This window comes from Neodiprion lecontei, chromosome 2, assembly GCF_021901455.1.
Source record: "Neodiprion lecontei isolate iyNeoLeco1 chromosome 2, iyNeoLeco1.1, whole genome shotgun sequence".
Taxonomy (NCBI): domain Eukaryota; kingdom Metazoa; phylum Arthropoda; class Insecta; order Hymenoptera; family Diprionidae; genus Neodiprion; species Neodiprion lecontei.
In genome coordinates this window covers 34,382,435-34,399,477 of record NC_060261.1, presented here as the reverse complement: position 1 = coordinate 34,399,477, position 17,043 = coordinate 34,382,435, and the positions used below count along the sequence as shown (strand labels likewise).

The 17,043-nt window shown below is 42.0% G+C and overlaps 1 protein-coding gene across 1 annotated transcript; it reads left to right on the top strand.

Moving 5' to 3' along the window:
• Window positions 1–408: 408 nt before the first annotated feature.
• LOC107219015 (ATP-dependent RNA helicase DHX33) lies at window positions 409–7,051 on the top strand. The gene is made up of 7 exons (XM_015657071.2): window positions 409–798; window positions 3,592–4,209; window positions 4,387–4,619; window positions 4,743–5,093; window positions 5,352–5,550; window positions 5,628–5,904; window positions 6,532–7,051. The coding sequence occupies exons 1-7, from the start codon at window positions 512–514 to the stop codon at window positions 6,706–6,708; spliced, it is 2,142 nt and encodes a 713-aa protein (XP_015512557.1). The 5' UTR covers window positions 409–511; the 3' UTR covers window positions 6,709–7,051.
• Window positions 7,052–17,043: the final 9,992 nt, after the last annotated feature.

Sequence of the window (17,043 nt, the reverse complement as noted above, 5' to 3'; positions counted from 1 at the left end):
ATTGGAATTCCCTCGTAAGTTGTTATTGTAATTTCTACTAACTAGACGCGGAACTGGAATAAACGAGGTCCACGTTAATGAATTGTGAGACTTTACAGAGTGAGTACAATTGCTTGCATTTAGACATAATTGCTGGTACGATTATCGTCATCGAATAACATAGGAATAACATTCTTTAAAAATGTCCTGAACAAGAGGGCGATAAAAGAACTACAATAGCAATGAAAATACAGGAGTTGTAACAAACATTCTTTAACAAAGATGGATCGCAAGCAATATAAATAAACAAAAAAGACCGATATTCGAGGTTCGAATGAAGTAAATTCAAGTAAATACTGACCTAACCTTCCGGACCTTTGAGCGTATTTTATTGGCTACGAGGTCGGCGGTGCTGAACGAATTCAGGCGTGACGTATTAGCGAACAGCTGTGAGTGACCACGTGCGTCTCGATTCGTTAGCCTGGTTGGAAAATTCGCCAATTTCTTTCATAATCGTTAATTTCATTGCGAAATGGGGGTCCATGATAACATGGATTCAAAATACAGTGCTATGGGGACTTCGAGTTTTTCTAAACTTGCACCAAAACGACCTACTACCGTTGTGTTCGGTGATACTAACGCGAAAAGGTGTAAAAATGAAGACTGTCAGCAAAGCACCTTGTCAAAGGTAACTGAGGACTCCGTCGCGACTTCGGAACAAGCGTCGTCAACGTCGTCAACGTTGACAATAAACCCACCGCAGCATAACAGCCTTCAACAACAACGGAAATCGCTGCCTGTTTACAAGCTTAGGAAGAGGTTAGTAAAATCTCGAGGCCGAGGCAACGGGTGTGACGCCCCTGCTATCTTAAATTCCTCCTCATTATGAGCTTCGCATTTCCAAGCTGTACCTGTTCGGATCGATCATTCCTAATGTTAAGGCATTTGGAAATTATACTAGTAACTGCCAACATCACTCTATTCCTCGCATGCCGTTGCATCTTTACTTTTCCATGCTGGTGTGGTTTTTTGTCCTGTTTTCCACTGTGCCACGGACATGGGAAGAGGGGAAAAAGATTCAGGATGGAGGAAGTGGTCGGCCACATTGGGTTGTGTGTCGTAGCGCGCATTTCAAGGAAAAATCATCCAAACCAGTCTATGCTAGTTTGGAGAGGCAAGGTCTAATTTAAACAGCTAATTATGAAACTCAGTCATTTTAAAATCATGCGACTTACTCATGCTACATCGTGATGATCAGCCCATCCTCGGCGAGAGTAAATCCTTACTGTAGTGAATTGAATTTTTTTTTCACAATATTCACCACTTTTGCTACTAAAATGCAGAACAAAGAATCTCGACGGTGGAAAACCAACGATAACTTTTCACCTCGTGAGTCGAGTGAACACAATTGCACTTTAAAATACACTGTACTTGCTAGGATCCAATGAGATTACATTTGGATTACACAAACCGGGTATTAGGAATTGAGAGGCGCGTGAATTATTTTCCTTCCAAATTCAGCGAAAACAGTTCTGATATGTGTTCCTTAACGTACATTTATGCTACGCGGAAGACAAATATTGAGTCAAAATTTTCTATCTTTTGCCGTTAAACTATATCAACGGGCGTTATGACTGTCTTTTGTTTAATCGCTCTGCATACACATTGACAATGTAGTATACAGAACACGTTTATGGAGATCAGTATTCGAATCTGAACAAATAACAAATACCCATTGTCTACGTGATGCTAAATGCGACAGAGTGTAGATTTGTTACCGATATGAGTTTACCGACCATGCATCTCGAAAATTAATTCTAAAAATCTAGTGTCAGAGGCACTGTCAGAAGATGCTATGAAATCAGGGATACGAAAAATGCGAGCGTGGGCTCTCTCGCAATCAATGGTTTCTCTTTGCGGTAAATGTAGTAATTTGCTACGGGAATTTGGTCGCTAATTATCAAACATCCTCTTTGATATTAAGATACTACAGAATGCGTACCGGCTAGACGGTTTTATAGACGTCGGTGTTGCAGCCGTACTCCGGATGAATAAATTTTTTCCAATAGTATCCTTGGTCGGTGTCTTGTAGATAAATTTCCGACACGCCTATTTTCATAATTTTGGAGGACATCATAATCATGCAATGTTAATAACGAACGTTGTAGTAACTGATAATGCTGTTTAGTCTCTTGAAGTAGTTCTTAGTGTACGCCTTATAGATATGTATCCTCAGTCAACTCAGCTTACTTTCCGACGAAAATACACACAACGCAAGATGGCCGCCATTCGAATATGTTCAGCTCCCACCCTCTCTTACTACATCGGTATTCTCGCAGCACTATCGCGTTGCTACGGCATCGGTAAGGTAACCGTCGCGCCTATCTCGTGAACTAACCTGCGACTGTGCCGCCTGCGTGAAGTGTGATGCATGTGCGTGCGCCTGGGGTTAGGCATCCCAGCTGGCGTATGTACCGGCTATTTGTATCATAACAGGCGTCACACCGACTGTCGGTCACAGTTACTGCAGTTGGTGTTACTATTTCTTAAGATTAGCTGTAGATATTGTCTATCTCGTCGACTGAAAGCAACAAGATCCTATTTCAGAATTTGGTTCAACAAAACCTCATCTCAGATTTTGCATCAACAAAGCCCCATCTCAGAATTTTACTGAACAATATCGTATGACCAAAGTGATCTCCAGATATATATACGAGATTTTTTAACGAAATTCTGAGACGGGGTTTTGTTTGACCAAATTCTGAGATGGGATGATGTTGCTCCCAGCTGACGATATGTTACTGTGAAGCAATAAATTCTAGAAGCTTGGCTAATTTTTAATTTTATGATCCACTGTAGATTATACGGTCTCTATTCACATATCTCGTGTATTATGATGCCATGTTCTTCTTCAGCGTTTACAGTTTAGGTTCTGATTATTTTCCATCTACGATTTACCGATACCCGTTGAATTCTCTCGAGCATGTTTTTCTACTCAGAAGTTTTATTGACGTTCTTTTAAACATAGTGTTTAGTATCATTCACGTTGGTTTATGAATATGATTCAGTTCCTGTAACTCTAGCTAATCTATAGAAGAGGCATTTGTAAGATTACTGTAGACACAGTGAACTACGTAGTGATCCAATTATAAGCGTGGAAAAAAGCACATTGGACTTATATTTCAGAGCAAAGAGTGCCAGTTGGAATGTGATCAGATTTTTTTTAACCTAACGTTTGTTTGTAATATCTGAAATTATAAGAAATATAATATAGACGAACGAGAAAAGGGTCACAAACTCTTTTTAAACATCCTAGTCTCAAATTGGAATCTTTCACTGCAAGCCTACTATATTGAACTTGCTATTTTTAGTTTGTAAAGAAACATTGTCGAGAAATTTGGTATGAAATATACCGTATGCTTCAAAGACTTGTTTGGTTGATTTTCCAACTTTGCTTTGTTTCGCTTTACCGTCTTTACTCCACTTTACTTTGTACGAATGTACAAAAGTTACTAATCATAATTAATTCAAGCAGCTTAATATTTCCGGCTGGCTTCCCGTTATTCAATTATCAATCAAGTTCACCGCTGATTAATATGACGAATTTTCAAGACTGTTGGTAGAGATCAAGAAGAACAGCTCATTGATTGTGATAGGGGAAACGGGAAGCGGGAAAACTACGCAAATACCGCAACTACTGTTGGCGTCTGGTTTAGCGGGTGTTTCGGGTCGGATCGGAATAACGCAGCCCCGAAGAGTGGCTGCGGTTAGCGTGGCGCGTCGAGTGGCACAGGAACAGGGAGTTACACCCGGGAAATTGGTCGGATACTGCGTCAGATTTGAGGACGTAACATCGGCCCAAACGAGGATAAAATTCCTGACCGATGGTATGATGGTCCGCGAAGCGATGACGGACGAAACTCTTTCCGATTACTCGATAGTGATATTGGACGAGGCTCACGAGCGGTCCGTGCAAACCGACGTTCTCCTCGGGGTCGCAAGACGGGCTCAGAAGTTACGAAAATTGAAGTCCTTGCCGCCCCTCGGGCTGATCGTCATGTCCGCGACGATGGACGTCGACAAGTTCACGAAATACTTTCAGGCACCCGTTGTTTATTTGGAGGGACGTCAGCATCCGGTGAAAATTTATCATTCGGTGAAAACACAGGATGACTATGTTTTCTCAGCTCTGGTTACCATCTTTAATATTCATCGCGAAACCCCCGCCAAGTAAGAGATTTCTTTTTTCATAATTGCTACATCCACGTCAGACATTCCGTTTCAACTCAACCAGCCAATTACTGTATTAGATTTACAAGATCAGTCAGCTGGTTGATTTAGACGGGCATGGAATGCGTGTTGTAGGATTGTGTACACCGGAAATGTAAGTCGCAATAATAATTTCAGCGAGGACATCCTTGTCTTTCTGACCGGACAAGAAGAAATCGAGGCAGCGTCAACGGTCGCGAGACAAACCGCCAAACAATTGGAAGGCAAAGGCTACCCTTCTTTGAAAGTATTTCCTTTGTACTCGGCTCTGCCGACTCATCAACAATTAGAGGCTTTCAAAGCCTCCCCACCTGGAATGCGGAAGCTGGTTTTATCGACCAACGTTGCAGAGACTTCCGTAACAATCGGAGGTTCGTTGTAAAAGTTTTACTTGATGGAAAAAATGAGTGTGAAGAAGTCAGCCTGGTGAAATCGTCGTCAAGTGGCAAGAAACAGAAAAAAAACAACAATATCGTTGGTTCGTTTTTCCGCAGGAATCCGGCACGTTATCGACACGGGGGTGGTCAAAGCGCGGACCCATCACTCAGCGACGGGATTGGACGTCCTGCGGGTGGAGAAAGTGGCGAAAGCTCAAGCCTGGCAGAGAACTGGACGAGCGGGTCGAGAAGCACCTGGCAAATGTTACCGAACCTACACTAAAGGTGATTTCGAAAAGATGAGCGAGATGCCTGTACCAGAAATCCAGCGATGTTCACTCGCTGGTATCGCCCTCCAACTACTTGCCATCGGTATCGACATAACCACCTTCGATTTCATGGACAAACCGCCTAAAGAAGCCGTCGACGTAGCCGTTTCTTGCCTTGAAAGACTGGAAGCCGTCAAAGGTAAGAATTTCTGGTTTCTTCTCTATCCTTTCATCCCCCAGTTTGGGTTCGAAATGGCGAGTTTAACTTTGGTGACTCAAGAATTATCGAGAAAGGACTCTAATATCTCGTGGCGGTCGCAGTGTTAGTCAGTAAAGGGGTTTTGCGCAGCTCAAGACCTATACGCGTAATCACCGTAAGGCGGATCCCTTTTCGTCGGCTAGGCAGCCTGCGTTAGATAAATCAACCATCAATCATCCACTGCGGGTTCTCTTACAGGCTCCCCGCCCCAGTTAACCACCCTGGGAAGAACGATGTCGCTGTTCCCGTTGGATCCACGCTTTACGAAGGTTATTTTGGCCTCGGCGGAGCACCGGTGCCTCGACGAAGCGCTGACAGTGGTGGCCTTGCTCTCAGGAGAGTCCGTCTTCGTCGAGCCTCCGAATAAACGGGAGAAAGCCGCGGCAGCAAAAGCCAGGTCTGATTTCCCGAGTAATTATTGTTCACAGCTGAGCAATACGTTTGAATTTAGGGATAAAAAAATTCGGTTCAAAGGTTCGCCTCGCCGGAAGGGGACCACGTGGTGCTGCTCAATGTCTTCAAAGGGTACGCGAACACCAGCCAGAAGAAGTTGTGGTGTCACGACAACTTTTTGCACCACAGGAACCTCGAGTACGCGACGGAAGTCCGCAAGCAGTTGGCCGCGCTCGCAGAGAGAGCAAATTTGGAAAAATCGAGCTGCGGATCCTCGACCGAATCCTTGAGAAAGGCGCTGCTTGAGGGGCTCTTCGATAATCTCGCCGAATTGCAGAGGGACCAGACTTACGTTACGGTGAGGAAAAAAGGGGGAGAAACAGTCCTCGTTCTTTCATTTTCTAAATCGATCAAAAGTTATTGCACGTAACAGACGCGGCATACTCTCGTAGAATTTTCTCCGGGATTTATGCGGTGTCAAGGTTGTCGTTTTGCCTAGCTGCACGATTAAAATTCCGAACATATTTTGCTTGGTCTCGACACGGAAAATATAATCAGGAGAGTTCAATTTTGATCGAATACTGCTCGTCACAGTCACTCTTTAGAACTATGCACGGAATCTGTCTAGCGCAAAACCTATAATAGGGAAAGTTTTAGATGACGGAAAGTAACGTGGGGGGATCAAAAGGATGAAATAACCTGAGAAAACTTCTTTTCGTTCTTGAATGTATCCTCATTTTTTTTTTCTATTTGTTTGAGTAAATAGTAAAACGAGTGAGAAGAACGTACGTACCCGCTTTTTCCGATGTTTTTTTTTTTCAAGTACAATAAATTTGTTCGAACTGATTCAAGTATTGCGCAAGTTGTATTATCTTCCTCTTTGCGAACCTTGATCACTAAATTACGTGCAATTATTACCATAATTATTGAATTAACGAAGCTCTTCCGCTTCACCGTCTTACTTACTTCTAATGCACTGTTCAAGGTTTCTACGAGACAACCAGTTGCTATTCATCCTTCCTCGGTACTGCACGGCTCTAAACCGGGGCTGGTGCTCTTCACGGAAGTTGTGGCAACCGGAAGATGCTTTTTACGCAACGTGTCAACGATAGAGTCGTCGTGGTTAGAGGGGAAGGGAATAACCGTAGGAAAGCACAGCTAAGATTGATCGATCGCCGTGTTATATATTACACGGAAAACAATTTGTTATTGTCTTGTACTGTACGTGGTTATTTAAGCTAGAAATTACATATCTACAATTATACACGTGATTAGGTTATACTTTGATTTTTTTACTTTCTCGCGTTATCGGAATAATAAAAAAAGATCGAAATTACCGACATTTTTATTTAACTCTCGAATACTTTTAAATACTCGCCAATTCCACGGACCAGTGTATATACACCGAATCATGTTATAAGGAATAATTATACCGGTACATACATATATAATATATCGTCAATAAATCCTCCGTTGATTTATGGAATAAATTTCGAACGCTTTGATATTTGTTCATTTTGTGTAAAATTAAAAGAACCTTTCTCATTTATCAAACGAATCCCATACTTCATTCTAAGCAAAGTGAAGCCGTCAGGGAGGGCCTCGTAAATATATTATACTTAGAGCAAAGAAAAATTATGATTTATAAGTGGACTTGCATTACGCGGGTGGGCAGGTAACTAATTGACGGGGATATCAGTAGCTTGATCATGGCTCTGCGCTTCCTCTTTTTCTCGGTGAATCTAATTTAGCTTTAATTTTTTTCTCTCCAATTTCGCAGGAGGTTGTTGTTACGCGATAATTTACGATAGTTCGACACCCGCGCGTGACGTAAATGTTTCGAAAAATTGACGTTCATCAAATCCTCTACGTTTTTCGTTACGATGATAGATTGTGTAAAAATCGTTTTGACATTTAGGTCGTGCACTAAAGAATATAAACTTCCAGGTTTACATGATTCAAATTCATCGTTAATTTAAATACTATAGCACAGATTCACTCATGGTTGATGTTCAATTCGAATCTGAACAGAGATAAGCCTACCGGAAAAAATTTGTCTCATATATTCTGGTGGACTATAACATATGTTTCACTAAGAACGATTTTTATTTTGCATGCGTAAAATGTAATCGCAACCATGTTTGACATTCGATCAATCTCTAATCTTTAACTTTAATTCCCTTAAAGTTTCGCCAGTTCCCACCCTTAAGAGAATTAACGAACCTGTATAAAACAAAAAAGTGTTGATACGTGTTGCGTTATACACATGGAATAATGAATTCCAATAATGTGATAAACTGCGAATTAATTTACGTAGTTGTTGAATAACGAATAACGCTTTGTTAAGCGGAGACGATTGTTTGACACAGGAATTAGCAAGCACAATTGGCGTGGATGTTATCGACTTTGGGCTTCGTGCTATTCGTGTACAACAGGTGCGCGTTCTCGGTGTGTCCGATTTTCGCTAACAGGTTTCTACATCGTATACCTATACTTGTGTGCAGGTACTAAACCACTGCAATGCAGACCGCTGCTCATGTGCGCTTATACGGTTGCCTTTGAAAAAGGTTTGACCAACTGATGAATACGCGGGTAGATATATAAACGTGAATAAACTCGAATGCCCGTATTATAGGAAAATGAATGGACGTATCGATCATCCAGGCGATAAATCGAAAATGCCTCATTCGATGTGCAGAACTCGCAAATTACGGCCGATCTGGACAAACGCTAGATATATTGAAATTTCTCACAATCAACGCCGTGCGCACTTCGGTTTCCACGAATACGCGTATCGGTATAACGTCACAGGTATTTAGGCATCGTTTAATACATTGCCCGTTGGATCGTTAGGTGAAATGCGTTATCGCGCGTGTAATTCCCTTCGCATTATACATCGGGGGCTAAAACCGCTATGCAAACTATTTCAGTACCGGGTCAATTTTCAATTCACTACATGGCTAAACTCCAAAGACACTAAGTGACTAACGGGCCTCTCTCATACATGTCCGCACTTTGTCGCTGAATTAGACTCATTCAATATACCGGGTGTCGCGAAAGTCCCTGCTATGCATAATTCAGAGAATTATGAAAGCAGTTCCTTCCCAGGCATGAGAAAGGAGTACTGAATTATCGATGCTAAAGGAGAAGACGGAATAAACGATTCAGCGTGTAGTGTCGAGAGAAGGAATGAAGAAACCGAGGCTCAAAAGCTGTGACTCAAATCCATCAAATGAAATTTAATTAACAGTTCGCAAATATAGTAAAAAAAAATTCAATAAAATAAATAAATCAAATGTGTCTCAATTCACGAATTCCGGATCAATCATACCACCGTACCATAATTTCAGTGCCGAATGTACATCGCTAGTCCAATTTCGATTAATCAAAGTCCATTACGTTTGTGAATTAACTTTCTTCGAATCACCTGCGATGAATTTATTCCCGAGTCTCTCGGTCGATCGCAAAAATGTTTTATGCAAAATAACGTTACACTCAAGAAATAATGTCGGATCGAAGAACATACGTTAATGTTATAGCATAAATTGTTTTCAGACGATTTTTAGATAATTCCGCATCAAAATTAGGCGAGTGTTATACGATTTTGGCATTGAAAAAAAAAAACACGAATTTCATATCAAATAAATTTTTTATTCTTTTCTTCAACAAAATTCACCGATTTCGAATCACGTCTTCGTAATTTTCCTTCCTATTCAATTAACATCGAGTTCGGATGTAACGATCTCGTTCCCTGTAATTTTGTATCGAAGCTAAGCTAAGTTTCTTCCTAATTCACGATCGGGAGCTTCCGGGTAGAGGAAAATGTACCCATAATTGCGCGAGATTGTTAGCACGGAGTGTCGGGCGGGCATCTTATCGCGGTATTCCCTCGTCCTTCGTCCCCCGCGGCGTGCCGCAGTTTGGCAAAATATCCCTACGTCTTCCAGGTTCCCGGGCGAAGAGACACGCCGCGGCGTCGCCTTAGCCGGATCGCATTCCACGTGTCAGTAGGGATGATGACATTAGCCGAATCAGCGACTCCATCGCGCGGAAAGCGAAGCGAAGTTGAGGGGCGCGCCGGCATTCCCCTGCAGCTATTACTTCCCTATTCCCCCCTCAACCCCATACCCGTTTATTGCACGCTTCTAGGATACCGGCAGCCCTTCCTTCTCGCCGGGGGCTAGAGCAATCCAGGATCGGCGTGTTGATACCCGAGAACTGCCGCCCCGGAATAACTCGCTTTCAATTTTCACCATCAATTTTCACCCCGGTATAAAGTAATTTTATACGCACATAACGTATAAACTGAATGACTCTGCACGCACGCGGCACCGAACTAACAATAAAATTATCTGTCTTCTGTAAGGGCGTTGAATTCACCTTAAAATCGGATGTACATTTTGACGGTGAAGATTTTCTTTCCGTCAAGTGTTGAGTGAGACAAGATTTTAAAGCGATATACCGAAATATTTCAGACACGCGATTCCGCTTACATGTGTAAAAAGTCCTATATCATCGTAAAACATGTCCAATATGAACTTTTGCAGAACAATTTTTGGGGTCAGATCGAAAATTTAACACCTATTTAAATCTTAGTCTACTGAAGTCCGCACAGAATTATTTTTCGCAGTTCACATACACGTAAAATATACTATATATCGAAGGAGGTAACTAGCCGTATTAAAAAATGTCCGTACCGACAAAGTTTTGTTTTCGTCGAACGATCAGGGGATGGTGAGTTAGGGTTAACCGTGTGTACTCGGTTCGACCATGAAGGCGAGAACGTAGGATCGAAAATACGATCTCGAAAGGTAGCTGAGGCCATCCTCATCACGAATTCCCGAAATATTTCAGGCTCTAATGAGAGAGACGATAGATTCCGTTCTCATCACTATACATATATACCTTCCAGGCCCGTCGTTTCCACTTCCTTAGCGCGTTCCCTGCCTCTCGGTTTTCCGATGGAGGTGTTTCCTCCCTTTTCTGCCTCCCTACTTCTCCTTTCAACCCTCAACCCTCAACCCTCAACCATGGCTACGGGTAGGTAGGTAGAGGTATATTACGAATCGTATAGATATTTTTCCCCGCGAAGGATATACCACCACGTATCTCCCTTCCTTTCCGATGCGGTATATAACACTCGAATTTTTATCATCGCAATACCGTCCGTTATTGCGAGTGATATGCGGCGGGCACCTGCGGAGAATTCAGGGGTAAGAAAGTAAACGAGACCGACGACTGCAGTTATTCAAGAATTCAATGCAAAAAACCATTTCCGGCAAAGAAATACGTCATGCTGCGTATGGGCACGTTTGTAACGTATGGGACGGATGAGAGGCAAAGGTTGCGCTTTGTTCGAGTAGATGTAGGTACGTATAACGCGGGTTTCACTTCAGTTCTGATGAAGAGAGAGAGGGGGAGAGAGAGAGAGAGAGAGAGAGAGAGAGAGAGAGAGAAAGCCCTCGTGTGTACAAGAAACTCATTTGCAGGGTAGGTGGCCGCGATTTTTGTTTTTTTTTTGATTTTTTTTACTCTCTTCCTTTTCTTCTCTACCTTCTCGTTTACCGTCGAGAAGAATCTGCAGGTAATTAGGAATTGAATATTAACGAGGGGGCGATAAGTGGTTCTTTTCTTCCTGAGAGGTCGCAATTTCCTAGGGTACACATCGGGCATTATGTAACTCTGGCAACGCTTTGAATGAAAGCCTTTTCAAAGGATCTAAATTGCCATCTCCTATCTTATACTCTCTCTCTATGATACCGCCTTATACTTTCATATTCATTTCTCCGGCTAGTGTGGTGTATATGCACTGAGATATACCTGCTTCAGCTTCAATCGGTCCCGGTTTTTGTTTACCGATTCCGAAAGCTTCCTTTGATGAAAAAATTCAAAGACTCCACCTCGTACGGTTGAATATATTAATAACAATAACAGCGATAGCGATAAAAAATTGTGGCTTTACGTTTGGCTTATCTTTACATCACGAAAATAGCATAGGTTGGTATAATAATGTACAAAGGTAGATGTAAATTTTCCACGTGAAATCCGTAACACCGAGAGAAAAATCACCGTCTCGTAACAGCTGACGTGGAAAGCTGCTTGTACGGTATCTTTTCTACAGTCGTTCTAGAAGCGTAGGGGAATGAAAATGATAAAATATTTCTTGTAAAAAGACAAAAAGAATCCAGAGATATGCAGACGGAGAAAGCAATTTGAATTTTCGTGGAACAACGGAATGTTATCAAGAAGAAACGACGGAGGTTCGATATTTTTCAAAGTCTAAAAATCTGTCTGTAATCCGACAATGGCGATGAAACGCATAAATACATCTTTGAAATTTACCGTATCGCACATTTACAAGAGTATTTATACGTAAGTAAAATATAATTGAAACAAGTATTAATTTTGAAATATATAGAAAGTCTCAACGCTTTGCACACAGATTATTTCCAATAGTGTATCGTTCCGGCAGACTCGCTGACGAAACTGTATCTCCTCGATATGCCTCCTCGACAAAACATCACCGCGGCTATTCACCACTGGATAGATATGTAGGTGATATACGTTCTTGTAGTAAGGGAAAACAATCCATCAATCTCCCTCGGGGAAGAGAGGAAGGTACACATCGACGAACTGACTCTTATCTTGCAGCGCCTTCACGATTTTATCCATCGGAAGAACTGGGAGATAAGATAGTCCTTGCTGCACGCCAAGTAGCTCCTACTTTCAATGGTCTGGATCACCTGGCGTCCGAGCCTCACGAAGATGCCGATCAGTCTGGCCATAATCAACATCGTCGGGTTCGTTCTCCCGCCAAACGCAAGCGGTCCGATTCCAGGGGGTGGATTGAGGCCCAGCAGGGAAACAAGCAGGTCGTTCAGGCCCGGAGACGCGAATTGCCGGCCGGTCGTCAACGCCCGGGAACCGTTGGCCGAAGAACGACGGTCTTCTTCCGTGTAATGCTCACCGAGATAAATGTTCCGGGGTGAATTTTGATCGGTGGTAAGTTGCTGGGCCTGGGTAGAAATTGGGTTGTTGTACGGTTCCTGATTCCCGGTAAATTGACCGGCATTGTCGTCCTCGGTGTCCCATTTCGAGGCGGCGTTTCCTGTCCCTTGAGAGTAATGGTCCTCCTGGCGATGAGGCGGCCTACTTCCACTCCCACGATCGTAATCGTCATTTTCGCCGTTCTCCGTAGAATATTTATCACTGTCGACGCTTTTCCAGTCGATGACGTCCGTGTCCGCGTCGAATTTTTTATTCGGGAACGATGACACCGGGCTGGACAACCCGTTTAGGCCTTTCAACAGCGGCGACGGATTGTCGGAGTCGATTTCGATCGCCCGAGCATTGGCCAGAGTGTCCATGAGGGTTGGAATGTCCAAGAAATAATTTACCCAACAATAGCCCAAGTTGATTTCCTCCCTGTAGAAGTTGTACGTCGAGTACCACGACTTAAAAGTCGTCTTGACCAAAGTCAGTGGAGCCGTCGCGATTGCTCCAGATCCAGATTCCGCTCCTCGCACAATTTCCGGCAGATGAACCGCCGAGACAAGTAGAAGAATCAAAAACATTCCGAGGTATAATCGACGCCCCGCAAGTTAAGGCGAGCTCTTTGATACTCGAACAAGTGGTTGCTATTTTCTCTACACTTTCTTATCTCGCACCAGTGGTTACTTTGTTTATTTATTGACCTGCAGCGGTCTCTGCTATCCAGTCAATCGATACAATGCAGTATAAATAGAAATTATTCACAGTCTTATTCCATACGTTGAACACACCACTTTGCTTCTACTATTTTCGCGTGTTAACCTCCAAGTTAAAATATGATTATATTCGATTTGAAACTGTGAACTGAAAACTGTCGTTTTTCACTTATTCTTCCAATCGAATTAGCACAAAAATCAAACCAGAAAAACTTTCGCTGCGTCGATCCGCGCCGAAGGATCGCCTATAACAGTCAGTGCGAAAGTAAACGCTTCGACGGGGAGTTTTAACGTGCCTCTTCAAGTTCGAGGCAGCGATTGGTCAATGGCCAAAGATATTTGCGGGCGCAATTAGCAGCCCGCTACGGTAAAGCGGGTGGCGATTATCAGTCCAATAGCCCGGGAAGCTCCTAAAATGTAAACGTGACCATCAATCCTCGAAGCGTAGTGCCAGGTATAGGTACCAATAACTCGCGGGTTCTTTCCTGGCAGGTAGAAACGGGGGCGGAAATTGGCACTTATCCGGAACTACCTGACTTTAAACACCCCGCAGAGTTACGTATGTACCAAAGAGCGGAAAAACATTGGTGAATTCAAATTAAACTAGTCATCCAGGATTCAAATCTGACACGAAATTTGATCAGCGGAGTTGTCCGTATTGTCCGTGTGTATATACCAACGTACGTTACACGTACGTCGACTTAGGACATGGATTTATACGCGTCTGTGATACGTGTAGGAGGTATGGTGTGTGATATAGTTCTTAGCGACCAAGTTTTATGAAAATCCTATCGGAAATGTTCAGAACTTTGACGGAAGAATGTGTGTATAGGTATACCCGGTAAAGTTTTCCATCAAGTCAAAACTTATAACGCGAAAGTTATCCTGAAAAGTTGGTCGTATTGTTTGGAAAAAGTGGTTTGTTTTTTTCATCTTATGACATAATAGGTATACGTATATCTAACCGTGGGGTTTAAACTGCCGGCTAAATGTTTTACAACACAAGAAATTAACGACGAAACTGTCCAAACGTCACTTTAATGATTCCAACTTCAATATTTTCCTCTCATTCTCTTTTTCCACTATCCTTCTGATATTGCATCTTAATAGCAGTGTTCTATTTCTTCTTTTTTCCATTTTCCACCTCTTCTTGCACCATACCACAAGCTGAACCCGTTCATTACCCAGATACTTCACAGGGTTCGCTTTAATTAATATTAATATAAAGGTCTGAGGTATACTCGGGATTATTACTCTATTTTATGCTATATATCTCAAAGATTCCATATAATACTTTCCAGGTCAACGAGTGCACGTAATACGCCTCCATGTACATCGTACACACGTTACATGCACATGTGTATGTGTAGAATGTAGAGCATTCTAGCTGAACTGAACCGGCAGCCGACGCTCAGCTTTGTGATTAAAAAATAAAAAATAAAAATACAAAACAAAAAAAACCAGTACCTATTGTAGTGCTTCAGAAACAAGGAAACCCACTTTTTTTTGTCGTTCTCTTGCAGCTTAACTGCAGCCACGAATTTTAAGATCTTCTAAATACGTATAGGAGGATATTTCAAAGAATATGGTTAAATCGTTGAAAGTAATCAAAAGTAACCGGAGGAATTTCGGATTTATGGTGAAAAAAAAAATTGACCAATTTGCCATAGAATTAGGCACACGTGGTGGTTACATGAGTGCAAAGATTCGATTAGTACCTGGACGTTCTAATTATTTATACAGGCATAAATTCGTGATATAATTCTAATTTTCAGACAAACGGAAAGTGTGCCACTGTCAAAGTCGCAACGATGTAATGAATGTTTCTATTTAATTACGTAAATAATTTCCATTCCAGGCTAGAGTAATGTAAAAAATAACGTATTTAGAGCCTCGTCTCGATGCCGAACTCTTCTCTCAACCTGTACAGTATATCTTGCGATAAAGCATACCTATTCATGGTCTTGCCCAGAGTGTGACCTACATTGGTAAATAGCCAAATGATCGCGAGATTGGAACCGTTCGATTAAGAGTGTTCCTATAAGAAGAGGCTCGGCTCCGGGGCAGGACGTTTTCGAAGAGGCGACCTTCATCCCCTTGGATTTCTTCTTATCACCCGGTTTGAAAGAATCAGATTTTTTCGTCGGAAGCCGGATGCGAAGTGCGAGTGAGTCTGTTTTTAGATTTTTTTCCTGAATGTAAAGTTGACTGAATAGACGCGAAGCGATTTTGAGCATCATCGATATCGGTACGTCTGCGAGGATTCAAAGTTATTGTTAGAGACAAAGGGAAATTCTATTCGTCCAGCCCTCATCTTTCCTCGTATCATACCTAAGCCCACAGTCAGAGTTTACCTTTACTTATTTACAGGTGACTGAGGCACTCTCCTCCTCTTCCCAACTCTCTTGCAGCTTGTATAAAGCGAGACTATGAAAGTGGAATTGAGAAATTTCTAAAAGAAAGAAAAGACCGGCGGAGAGAAGATGCTCGGGCTAAAAGCTAGCGAGGAATTATGAAGAGGGGTGACTGCAGCAGTGAAAGGTTTAATAAGGATGAATCGCTAGAGAAGAATATAGGAATAATGAGGACGAGCCAAAATTACGATTCGTTATTCCTTCCCGACTCGCTCCAGTCTTATATAAGAATTAAGAATGATGATCCTGCAGTGCCGGGATGCAAACGGTCTGGGATGGCTTGTGTTAACTGTTCGATGAGCAGAAAGGCTTTCTCGGATCGAGCCTGCTATTTCGCGTTCTGCATTACGAACAGCTGCGTAAACCAAAGAAACCACGAGCGTCAAAGAGCTCACTGAGAAAAAGTGCACACTTTTTTTATGTGTTTAGAATTAATCTATAACCGAAGTGCCGTTTTTCCCACGAGATTATTACGCAAGGGCCGTGCACCAGCTGGATATGGAAACAAGTATTCCTGTATCTTTTCATGTCTGCAATACAATTCAAATCATTCGGGTTTCTTTCGTGTCACGAAAAGATCTGTACGCACTTTCAATAATTAAAATTGTTCGCTAGTCGTTTGAAACCGGGTGCAGAATAAGGTTCAATGGTGTTTTATTCCTGCAGTATAATGCTTGGGAACGATAAAAATTTCTAGTGAAAATTCTATTCCTTACGACTATGTGAAAATTCTCCATCAATTTTTTAACGCAAAAAAAAATTGTCACTTTCATAATTCAAAGTTGTTCTACACGGCAGGATGTGCGAAAAAACTGTTATTCTCCAGGATTCTCGAGATTTTTTTCAACGAATACGAGAATGATAAAGAAGCAAAAGAAAAAAAAAAAAAAAAACGAATTTATGTCGCCGAATTTCAAAGCGTTCTTCATGGGACGAAATACGAACGTTTCGAGTTTTTAAACGACTCGTATTTCTCAAGGTGTGAAAAACGGCATTGCTGCTGGTCTTTTTCTATTTTGTTTTTTACGCGGGAACGGACATCTCTCTTACGGTGACACGTCCGTACTAAAATAAGTCCGCGAAGCGAGGCTGAGTATGGTTTTGTCCGGTGACAAATTTATGTGTAAAAAAGCGAGGAAGAAACACTTTTAGTCTATCGGGTACATTGGTTCATTATCTCGTAATTATGTTATTTAAGAAATGAAAATTAACAATTTTTTCGAGCCTGACACACCATCGTAAGTTATCGTATTCGTATCGATTTCAGCGATACAATTGTTAAGGAAAAGGAGACATGTCTCAATTTTAAAAATAATTTCGTTCCTGCCAGCTTCCCCTTATCCCGATATCACTTGAGAAATGCTATCGACCGCAAAA